Raw genomic sequence first — 12,101 nt, 5'->3', positions numbered from 1 at the left:
AGGATCCAGCGGAACATAATGTGGAAACCATCACTCTAGAGTATGTCTGCTTCTCCAGCTCTGTGTCCGTACGCTGGGACCTAACTTGGTCAGGTCCAGGCTCTCCCACTGGCCAGAGAGAAGATTTGAAGTGTCCGTCTTTCCCTCTCCCCCACAACCACGTAGACAGGGGAAGGGGCAGGTGTGGGGTTCGCCCCACCCCATGTAAACTCTGACCCCCTCTTAGAAGATAGAAAACAGCTGAGGACAGGAGGGTTCACACAGATGTTTTTGGTGTCTTTGCACAAACAAGTGGACTCCTGGGGGCTGGCCCTGCTCCTCCCCGGATCCTTCTTCCCCGGGACCTCCAGGCCCTGAGTGTCACTGCTCGTCCATTCCTGCTGTAACATGTCCTGATTGCTGAGGACCACAAGGAAGCTGCGGGGGAGGGAGACAGCGTCTGCACGGCACACTGAGATACTTTCACTTTTGTTTTCCCCATTTGGGCGGGGCCCTCTCTGGGTGAGTTGGTTTGCAGGTTTCTTGCTTAAGACTCAGCAGCCACCCTGGACCCAGGCTGGGGACACTGGAGGCATTGGAGGCCAAGCTCAAGGTCCAGGCAGGGCCTGGGGCGGGAAGATGGCCGATGGGGGCAGTGACTTCAGTGCCAGGTCAGTCTTTATCTCCCTTCCTTTAACCTCTCTCTCTGGCCACGGCTGCTGCGTCAGTGTCAGCCGTGTAGACGCTCAGGGAAGCCTGGCCCTTGGATCTGCTTCACAAGAACACTCACAGGCAGTATAATGAAATGCAGGCGTATGCAATGAGGGAATCGGAGTTTAAACTGCAGCAGGCCGCCTGCTGGTGTGAGTCCAGCTGCCACAATGCACACGACTTGCTTGCTGTATAGCTGCTGCTCAGCTGGCAGGCCGACCTGAAGTCAGCTGTCTTGACAAGGCTTTGTGGCGGGATTTATTATTCCTCATGACCCCTGAATCCTCTCCTTTTCCTCCAGCCTCCTCTGCCTTCACATCGGTCATTTCAAAGAAGGGAGTTCAGAGAATATAAAATTCAGGGAAACACCTGACTTCTTTTCAAACACCGGATGCTGTGGCCTCGTACCTGTCCTGTGGACGGGCCTCCGTCAGCTCCGGGCCTGTTCCCAGCTCTGTGTGGGGGCCTGTGTTCTTCCTCCCTTGATCTTGATCAAAGAAAGTAAAAGGAAGAGAGGCCCAAGACGCCAAAGACTAACGCAGGCTGGGTATTTTCATTTTTACTTTGATTTTCTGTTCTAGAAAGGGTTATACCTCTGACAAGAAAAATGGTAGAAATCCTACCTTTTTCTCCAGTAATGGGTCAGAAATAACATTACTTAATATTTTTAATTTTTTAATACAAAAGAAATGCATTATACATTCTTGTTCATAAAATTTCAAACGATACGGAAGTATACAGAGAGAAAAAGTCCTGTTCACCAGCCCCCCTCCCCCCGCAGCTTCCCATCCTGGTCCTGCTAAGTGTGTGAGTAACCTTCCGGATCTTTTTCTATGCAATTACATATACAACTCATTTTCCTAAATACATAATTTGTGTGCTTGTTTTTTAACAAATGGGATTATATTGTATATGCCATTCTGCATTTTACATTTTCATTTAATATTAAAAATATTAGAGATCTTTCACTTTAATAAACATATTGATCTACCTCAGTCTTTCAACATCTGCATACTACTCCAGGGAATTGATATACCACAATTTTTAAACCATATCCCCCTCTATTAACTGACATTTAAGTTATCTTCAATTGTTCACTTTTACCAACAAGCTATGATAATAATGATTATATATTTCTTTATATTTTTGCACATAGATAAGTGTTTGTCTTGTGTTAAAAACCAAAAGGTGGAATTGTTGAGGCAAAGAGTACTAATATTTAGTTGTTTATAGATTCTTCAAAATTGCCTCCTTAGTGGCTGAACCAATATATTTTCCTCCCAATGACAAATAAGATGGATCATCTCCCCACATCCATTTTTGCAAAAGTGGTAAAGAGATGCATCTTGCTAATTTGCATTTTCTGATTACTTGTGTGGTTGAACAGATTTTCATGTCTATTGGCCATTTAAATTTCCTCTTCTATGAATTGGTGGTTTATTTTTTGCCAGTGTTATTCAGTTGAGGTGACTGTCCTGTCTTTAACGATAAGGGAGAATTTGTTACATATCCTGAAAGTTATAAATATACTTTCCTTGTCTTTTAACTTTGTTTATGGTGACTTCTATCTTATTAAATCTTGAAATTTAGAGTATAGACTTATTATAGTATTGATTTTAAGAGATAGATGCACCCTTGTTATTATGAATAAATAAAGCGATGCAGAAACTTCCTGGTGAATTCCATGCACGCTGTCTTGAACCACAGTTCTTTTGTTCTTCAGGGTGGCAGATTCGATCCTATCTTTCCTTCAGGGAAAGTTTCTTCTCTAATATCTCTGAAACTTTTTATTTTTCAATTTGGGGACAAAATTATTCTTCCTTTGGCAGAACTTTAGTCTTTACAGCTTTTATCTGCCCGCTAATACTTTCATCCCTTTTGTTTTTTGTTTTGGTTCACGATGGTTGTCTCAAACTCTTCTTCCATCATGATTATTTAATTTTCAGTAATTTTTTGTATCTTTTTATTTCTAATATTTTAAGAAGTTGATTGTGTTTTTTTTGGGGGGGATCTTAATTTGTTTCTACAGCTCTGCAGGCTGCACTGTGACCCACATTTGTTACTTTATCCTCCCATCTTCACACTGCGGCTGGATTTGCTTAGGTCTTGTGTGATGATAAGGGCCGTGGGGACATCTTCCCCATCCTCTGGGTTATTCTTCCAGGTTGATTCTGTCTGCAGGTTGGTTTCCGTGTTGCCTTACCTTCTTTTTCTCCTGCCTGCCGTGGTTTTACAGCTCCTCTCACTCCTGCTTGGCCTGCAGCTCTCCCCTCTCCCCCAGTTTGCACGTCTTCATCTGGGTCAAGTTTTTTTTCCCATTTCCTGCCTTATCTGAGACTGAATTGCTTCCCATCTGATCTCCAGTTCGAAAGCCCTATTTTTATTCTTATCAATTTTTTCTGAGGAACCTGTAATTGGTTAAACCATCCTATCCCCACTGACCCCAGTGCTGCCCTTTTGATAACCAACGTATATGCAGGTCTGTTTCCATCTCTCTCTTCTCTGCCACTGGCCCAGAAGAGCCCCTCCTTAGGCCAGTACCACACCGTCATAATGACGACGCTTCCCATGAACTCTTGATATGTGTAGAGCAAATCTTCCATCCTCTTTTTTTCCAGTGTCTAGGCCTTTTGCATCTCCAAATCAGCTTGTCAAGATTTTGCTGGGATTTTGTTTAGGACTGCATTGAATCTGTAGATCAATTTGAAGAGAACTGACATCTTTGTAATATTGTGTCTTCTAGCTCATTAATATGGTATATGTATATTTTCAACTAAAAATATTTTCTAATGAAATTTATATTTTTCTCCTTAGAGGTTCTTATACTTCTTCTGCTAGATTTATTCATAGATACTTTATATCTTTATGCTATTAAATCTACATAATTTAAAATCAACATTCTAGCTGCTTGTTACTAAGATATAAAAATAAATTGAAGCTTTGCCTAACTCTTTTTAATTCTAACAACTTATACGGAGATATATATGTATATACATATGAATTTACATAATCTATACATAATGACAGTTTTGTTTCTTCCAGTCTCATCCTTGTGCTTATTACTTCATTTTCTTGCCTTACTGTGTCAGCTGGGACTTCCAGTGTGATGGTGAATACAAGCAGTGCGAGTCATCATCGGTCTTCATCCCAATCCCAAAGGGAAAACGTTTATCATTGCACAATTATGGATGATGCTTGCTGTAGGTTTTCTTTTCTAATCAAAGACTTACACAGATTAAGGAAGTTTTATAGTTGGCATCTGATACTCTCAATGTATGAAATGTTTGTGGTCCAGTTTTCTGGTGTTTCTGCTGTTCTCATAAAATTTTTTTAAATAAACTTTTTATTTTGTAATAATTTTATATTTATGGAAAAGTTGCAAAATAGTACAGAAGTTTCTGTATACTGCACATGCAGTTTCATTTCCTGTAGTTTATCCTCTCACATTACTGTGGTACACTTGTCGAAACTAATAAAATCAACATTGGTACATCACTGCTAACTAAACCCCAGACTTTTTTCAGTTTCCCCAGTTTTCCATTAATGTCTGTTTTCTGTTCCAGGATTCAGTCCAGGGTACCACATTGTGTTTAGCCACCTACTCTCTTCTGGTCTGTGACTGTTTCTCAGTCTTTCCTTGTCTTTCATGACCTTGACAGTTTGAAGAGTACTGATAGGGTGTTTTGTAGAATGTCTTTCAATTTGGGTTCGCCTTGGCGTTTTTCTCATGATTTACTGGGGTTATGGGTTTTATGAAAGAATACCCCAGAGATGAAGTGCCCTTCTCATCACACTTATCAGGGGATGTGTCAACCCAACTTATCACCAGGGATGTTGACCTTGATCATTTGGTTAAGGTGGTGTTTGCCAGGTTTCTCCACTATAAAGTTACTATTTTTCCCTTTCCACAGTCTAGTCACAAAAATTATTTTGCTGGTTATCTTTGACTGTGTACTCAACTGTGTTTGAAAAAATTAATTATGGGTAAAATTTAGGCCTGCAGGGCAGGCCTACTAGCCTTTGGAAAGGATTTCTGTTTGCCATGTCCACGTCCAGGTGCCTGAGGGCACAACCTATCCAGAAACACTTCAACACAAGGTCGGGGTCTGAGAGGACCTGGAGGAAGCCAAGGGGTTTACTGGGAAACAATTCCAGGCCAGAGCTGTCCCCTCCCCTTTATTCTCACTGTGCAGATGTGATGGTCATGTCTGGAGTCCTGTTAGACCCTCCACCCTGTGTGGACTCTAGACTTTATCTCTGTCCCTCTCACCCCTTAAGGCTGTCAAACCTGAGGATCTGAGTCTCTGGGATCAGCGAATGCCGTCAAGTCAAAAGTGGCTCTGTGCTTGCTTACCTCTCTGTTTCTCCTTCCTCTTTACTTTTGCATGGTAAATCTTTACCACAGTTTCATCTCTTCAATGATTAATAATATTTAAATGTTTTTTCAACAGAATGATATTGCTTGTGGTGTTAAAGGATATTGAGATTTTTTTGAATCCTGCCCCACCACACCAGAAACTTATGGTCATTGATTGATCGATTGATTGGTTAACTGCCCGTTTTCAAAGATCATGGCTTGAGGTTTCGTTGTGGCTTATGAAGTTTTTCTCTGCTTGTTTCTAAGATTTTTCTCTTAGCATTTATACAGTAATGAGTCTAGATTTGTTTGTTTTTGGCTTTGCTTTTTTGATTGTTTATGTTTTGTTTCGCATTCATCTTGTTGGGGTTTTCAGAGTTTCTTGAATTTGTGAGTTGATGTCTTTTATCTGTTTTGGAAAATCCTTAACCATTTCCTCTTCAAATATTTCTTCTGCCCTCCCCCTAACTCCCTACTCTCCCTTTCTAGGACTCAAAAGCAGATTACATTATACCTTTTGACTGTTTCTCACATATTCCTTACACACTATTTAGGATTTTTTCATTTTTAGAATTTCTGTACTTTAATTGGATATCTTCTACTGATCTGTCCATCTTCTAGTTTGCTTATTTACTAATTACGTATTTTTTAATCCAATCTTCTGCTAAATCCTTCCATTGAGTTTAATTTAAGAAATTGTATTTTTCAGGTCTAAAATGTCCATTTGATTATTTTTCATAGGTTCCAATTCTCTGGTGGAATTGTCCAACTTTCGATTTTCTTCATCTTTTCATCCATTTTCTTGAGCATTTGATCATAGATTTTGTGTGCTGACTCTAATCTCTGGATCATCTGTGCATCTGCTTCTATTATGTCTTTTTTCTCTTGGTTTGGTTTTATAGTCCTATCTTTGACATTAGTTATTTTCTGATTGAATGCCGGACATTGAGTATACTAAATATCTTGAGGAGGGAACTGACTGTGTTGGGGCCTCTCCTCTCCCTCCTTGCATGGCCATCGCAGGCTCTTCTGTTTTTCTTGCTCCCAACAGAACTCCTTGTCCTTGACCAAGCTCAGATTCTCAGCCTCTGCTCCCAGAATCAGTAAATGTCTGCAGATAAAAAACAGCTAAGCTCCTTAACAACCTCAGAGAAGTTCTCCTGTCTCTAGAATCGCAGTTGCTCCTCTGTGTTCTTTCTTTAGCTCTCTAATTCCTTTGAAATAGTGTGCGGTGTTTTTCTTGTTTTGTTTTGTTTTATTTGGCATTCTATCCAGCTCTTCTAATTGTTACAGATTGGACATTTGGCCTACCTCAAACTATTCTATCTTACTCCTTGATTTATTTTGGGGTAGATTATGTTCTATGGGTACTGAGCAAGGGTTATTCTATAGTCTGGCTTCATTTTCCTATTTTACTCGAAAATCACATTAAAAACTTAGTTTGTATGCTGACATTTATCAATGTTTCCTTCTTGTGTCTTGTTTAAGAATGCCTTTCATATGCTCAGAATTCTAATCACGTTCTCTTTATTCCTCTAATACCTTACTCATTCATTCGCAAATATTTCCGGACATCATGTTCCCAGCACTTGATTAGGTGCTGGAATATAATGGTGAGCAAAGCAGACTAAGTGCCTACCCTAATGGAGGTGGTATTCCATTGAGAAAGACAAATAATCAATAGATGAACAAATAAATATGTAATTTAATGGCAGAGGTGGTAAGCATACAAAAAAAAAGAACCTATGGGGTACATGGATAGAGTGTAATGAGGATACTATTTTATTTTTTACATTTTAGTTATATATTTATTTTATTGAGGTCATATTGGTTTACAACATTATGTAATTTCTGGTGTACATTATTTATATATCAGCTTCTGTATAGACTGCATCGCACTCACCGCCAAGAGTCTAGTTTTTACCCATCACCATACATATGCACCCCTTTACCCCTTTCGCCCAACCCCTCTCCCCTCTGGTAACCATTAATCTGTACCTTTTATCCATGTGTTTGTTTATCTTGCACACATGAGTGAAATCATACAGTGTTTGTCTTTCTCTGTCTGGCTTATTTCACTTAACATCATACCCTCAAGGTCCATCTATGTTGTTGCAAGTGGCATGATTTTGTCTTTTTATATGGCTGAGTAATATTCCATTGTATATGTATACCCCACACCTTCTTTGTCCATTTATCAGTTGATGGGCACTTGAATTGCTTCCACATCTTGGCTATTGTGAATAATGCTGCAATGAACATAAGCATGCATACATCTCTTTGTATTGTTGATTTCATGTTCTTTGGATAAATACCGAATAGTGGGATAGCTAGATCATATGGTATTTTTCTATTTTTAATTTTTGAGACATCTTCACAGTTTTGCATAGTGGCTACACCAGTTTGCATTCCCACCAGCAGATCCTTACTCCACATCCTCTCCAACACTTATCATTTCTCGTCTTGTTAATTATAGCCATTCTGCCAGGTGTAAGGTAATATCTCATTGTAGTTTTGATTTGCATTTCCCTAACAATTAGTGACATTGAACATCTTTTCATGTGCCTATTGGCCATCTGTATACCTTTGGAAAAGTGTCTATTCATATCCTATGCCCAGTTTTCGATCGGGTTGTTTGTTTTTTTGTTGTTGAGTATATATTTATATATTTTGAAATTAACTCCTTGTTGGATATATGATTTGCAAATATTTTCTCCTAGTTGATGGGTTGTCTTTTCGTTCTGTTCCTTGTTTCCTTTGCCTTGCAGAAGCTTTTTAGTCTGATGTAGTCACAATTGTTTATTTTTTCTTTTGTTTCCCTTGCCTGAGTAGACGTGGTAGTCCAAAAGATGCTGCCAAGGCTGACGTCAAGGAATATACTGCCTATATTTTCTTCTAGGTGTTTTATGGTTTCAGGTTTTACATTCAAGTCTTTAATCCATTTTGAGTTAATTTTTGTGTATAGTGTAAGATAATGGTCTACTTTCATTCTTTTGCATGTGGATGTCCAGTTTTCTCAGCACTATTTATTGAAGAGACTTTCCTTTCTCCATTGTATGTTCTTGGCTCCTTTGTCGAAGATTGGCTGTCCATAGATGTGTGGTTTTATTTCTGGGCTTTCAATTCTGTTCCATTGATTGTTGTGTCTGTTTTTGTGCCAGTACCATGCTGTTTTGATTAGTATAGCTTTGTAGTATATTTTGAAGTCAGGAATTCTGATGCCTCCAGCTTATTCTTTTTTCTCAGGATTGCTTTGGCTATTCAGGGTTCTTTGTTGTTCCATATAAATTTTAGGATTCTTTGTTCTATATCTGTGAAGCATGTCATTGGGATTCTGATTGGGATTGTAGTGAATCTGTAGATTGCTTTAGGTAATAGGGACATTTTAACTATGCTTATTCTTCCAACCCATGAGCATAGAATATCTTTCCATTTCTTTATATCTTCTTTGATTTCTTTCAATAATGTCTTATAGTTTTCAGTGTATAAGTCTTTCACCTCCTTGGTTAAATTTATTCCTAGATATTTTATTCTTTTTGTTGTGATTGTAAATGGGATTGTATTCTTGACTTCTCTTTCTGCTGGTTCGTTTTTAGTGTATAGAAATGCAGCTGATTTTTGTGTGTTGATTTTGTACCCTGCAACTTTACTGTAGTTGTTGATTATTTCTAATAGTTTTCTGATGGATTCTTTAGTGTTTTCTATATATAGAATGATGTCATCTGCAAACAGCAAGAGTTGTACTACTTCCTTTCCAATTTGGATCCCTTTTTTTTTCTTTTCCTTGCCTAATTGCTCTGGCCAAAACTTCCAGTGCTATGTTGAATAGGCATGGTGGCACCCTTGTCTTGTTCCTGTTCTCAGAGGGATGGCTATCAGTTTTTAACCATTAAGTATGATGTTGGCTGTGGGTTTGTCATATATGGCCTTATTATGTTGAGGTGCTTTCCTTCTATACACATTTTATTGAGAATTTTTTTAACATAAATTGATACTGTATCTTGTCAAATGCTTTCTCTGCATCTATTGAGATGATGGTGTGATTTTTATTCCTCATTTTGTTAATGTGAGTATCACATTGATTGACTTGCAGATGTTGAACCATCCCTGCATTCTTGGTATAAATCCCATTTGATCATGGTGTATGTATGATCCTTTTTTTTTTTTTTTTTTTGCGAAGCAAACTGTGCCAAATTTAGCCATGAGGCCTAGGCCATGAGGACTAGCCCTGTGTATGATCCTTTTAATGTATTGCTGTATTCGATTTGCCAATATTTTGTTGAGGATTTTTGCACCTAGGTTCATCAGTAATATTGGCATGTAACTTTCCTTTTGTATTCTCATTGTCTGGTTTTGGTATCAGGGTAATGCTGGCCTCATAGAATGAGTTAGGAAACATTTCATCTTCTTGAATTTTTTGGAATACTTTGAGAAGGATAGATATTAAATCTTCTTGAATGTTTGGTAGAATTCTCCAGAGAAGCCATCTGGTCCTGGACTTTTGTTTTTGGGAAGGGTTTTGATTACTGTTTCAATCTCTTTACTTGTGATTGGTCCATTCAGATTCTCTATTTCTTCTTGATTCAGTTTTGGGAGATTATATGAGTCTAAGAATTTATCCATTTCTTCTAGGTTGTATAATTTGTTGGCATATAGTTTTTCATAATATTCTCTTATTATCCTTTGTATTTCTGTGGTATCCATTGCAATTTCTCCTCTTTCATTTTTGATTTTATTTATTTGAGCATTTCTTCTTTTTTTCTTGGTGAGTCTGGCTAATTTTTTGCCAATTTTGTTTATCTTCTCCAAGAACCAGCTCTTAGTTTCATTGATCCTTTCTATTGGTTTTTAGTCTCTATTTCATTTATTTCTGCTCTAATTTTTATTATTTCTCTCCTTCTGTTGAGTTTGGGCTTTGGTTTTTCTTCTTTTTCTGTTTCTGTGTGGTGTAGTTTAAGATTATTTATTTGAGATTTATCTTATTTATTGAGGTAGGCCAGTATTCCTATAAATTTCCCTTTTCAGATTGCTTTTGCTGTATCCCATAAGAGTTGGTATGTTTTGTGTTCATTTTCATTTATCTCCGGGTACTTTTTGATTTTTCCTTTGATTTCTTCATTGATACAATGGTTGTTCAGTAGCATGTTGTTTAGTCTCCACATATTTATGACTTTCCCAGCATTTCTCTTGTAGTTGATTTCTAGTTTCATAGCATTGTTGTTGGAAAAGATGCTTGTTATTATTCCAATCTTCTTAAATTTCTTGAAGCTTGCTTGTTTCCCAACATATGGTCTATCTTTGAGAATGTTCCATGTGCACCTGAAGAATGTGTATTCTGCTGTTTTTGGATGGAATGTTCTATATATATCTATTAAGTCCATCTGGTCTAGTATTTCATTTAAGGCCACTGTTTTCTTGTTGACTTTCTGTCTGGATGATCTATCCATTGATGTAAGTGGGGTGTTGAGGTCCCCTACTATTATTGTGTTGCTGTCAATTTCTCCCTTTAGGTCTGTTAATTGTTGCTTTATATACTTTGGTGCTCCTATGTTAAGTGCATATATGTTCATAAGAGTTATGTGTTCTTGGTGGAATGTCTCTTTTATCATTATATACTGTCCCTCTTCATCTCTCATTGTCTTTTTTATCTTGAAGTCTGCCTTGTCTGATATAAGTATGGCAACATCTGCTTTCTTTTGCTTGCCATTTGCTTGAAGTATTGTCTTCTACCCCTTCACTCTGACCCTATGTTTGTCTTTAGAGCTGAGGTGTGTTTCCTGGAGGCAGCATATTGTTGTGTTTTGTCTTTTAATCCATCCAGCCACACTGTGTCTTTTGATTGGAGAATTCAATCCATTTGCATTAGAGTGATTATTTATATATGAAGGCATAATACTGCCATTTTATCTCTTGTTTTCTGGCTGTTTTACATTTCCATTGTTTCTTTTCCCTTGTATTTATGACTGTCATTTAAGTTTGGTGGTTTTCTCTGGTGATTTTGTCAGTTTTCTCTTTATTTATGAATTGTGGCTCTGCTCTGATTTTTGTTTAGTGGTTACCGTGAGGTTTATATAAAAGATCTCATAGACGAGATAGTCCATTTTCTGATAGCCTCTTATCTCCATTAGTCTAAGCAGGTTCCATCCCTTTCCTCTTCTCCTTCTGAGTTATTGCTGTCACAAATTGTTCCTTTTTGTGTTGGGTTTGTAACTAAGTTGAAGTGCTTATGGTTATTTTTGATGCTTTCTTTCCCTTTGTCTTTTATATTATAATTATATGTTTACTAACCTATTCATATAGAGAGTTGCAATTTTATGATTCTATCTGTCTATTTATTTCCTTGCTCAAGGCTTTGTAAACCTTTGCTTTTTAGTTTAAGATGGGAGAGCTCCTTCCAACATTTCTTGTAGGGCAGGTCTAGTAGTGATGAAATCCCTCAGCTTTTGTTTACCTGGGAAAGTTTTTATTTCTCCACTGTATCTGAAGGATAGTTTTGCTGGATAGAGTACTGTTGGCTGGCAGTTTTTGTCTTTCAGAATTTTGAATATATCATTCCATTCTCTCCTAGCCTGTAAGGTTTCTGCTGAGAAATCCACTGAAAGCCTGATGGGGTTCCTTTTTAGGTTATGTTTTTCTGCCTTGCTGCCCTTAATATTTTTTCTTTGTCATTGAATTTTGACAGTTTTAAGATTACATGCGTTGGAGAAGGTCTTTTTGCATTGATATAATCGGGAGTTCTATTGGCTTCATGTACTTGTAAGTCCAGTTCCTTCCCCAGCTTTGGGAAGTTCTCAGCTATTATTTCTTTGAACAAGCTCTCTGCTCCTTTCTCCCTCTCTTCACCTACTGGAATACCTATAATCCCTTATGTTACTTTTCCTAATTGAGTTAGATATTTCTCCAAGTGTTTCTTCATTTTTTTAAACTCTTAGTTCTCTCTCCTCCTCTATCCAAAGCATTTCTTTATTTCTATCCTCCAAATCACTAATTATGTCCTGCATAATGTCAGCTCTACTTTTAATGGATTCCAGATTATTTCTTATTTCATTAATTG

The 12,101-nt window shown here is 37.7% G+C and overlaps 1 protein-coding gene across 1 annotated transcript in view; it reads left to right on the top strand.

The window, feature by feature from the left end:
- Positions 1-491: 491 nt before the first annotated feature.
- The window catches only part of LOC101402273 (nuclear body protein SP140-like protein), a 71,248-nt gene continuing 59,638 nt past the window's right edge, over positions 492-12,101 (top strand). The window contains exon 1 of the mRNA XM_087424717.1: positions 492-650. Within this exon, the coding sequence (XP_087280843.1) occupies positions 619-650 (32 nt within the window). The 5' untranslated portion in view covers positions 492-618. The remainder of the gene's footprint in view (positions 651-12,101) is intronic.

Source organism: Ceratotherium simum, chromosome 37 (assembly GCF_057802395.1).
Source record: "Ceratotherium simum simum isolate JZ-2026a chromosome 37, ASM5780239v1, whole genome shotgun sequence".
In the NCBI taxonomy this organism is placed as follows: domain Eukaryota; kingdom Metazoa; phylum Chordata; class Mammalia; order Perissodactyla; family Rhinocerotidae; genus Ceratotherium; species Ceratotherium simum.
Note: the sequence above shows the minus strand (reverse complement) of the source record. Positions and strands in the feature narration are given on the sequence as shown.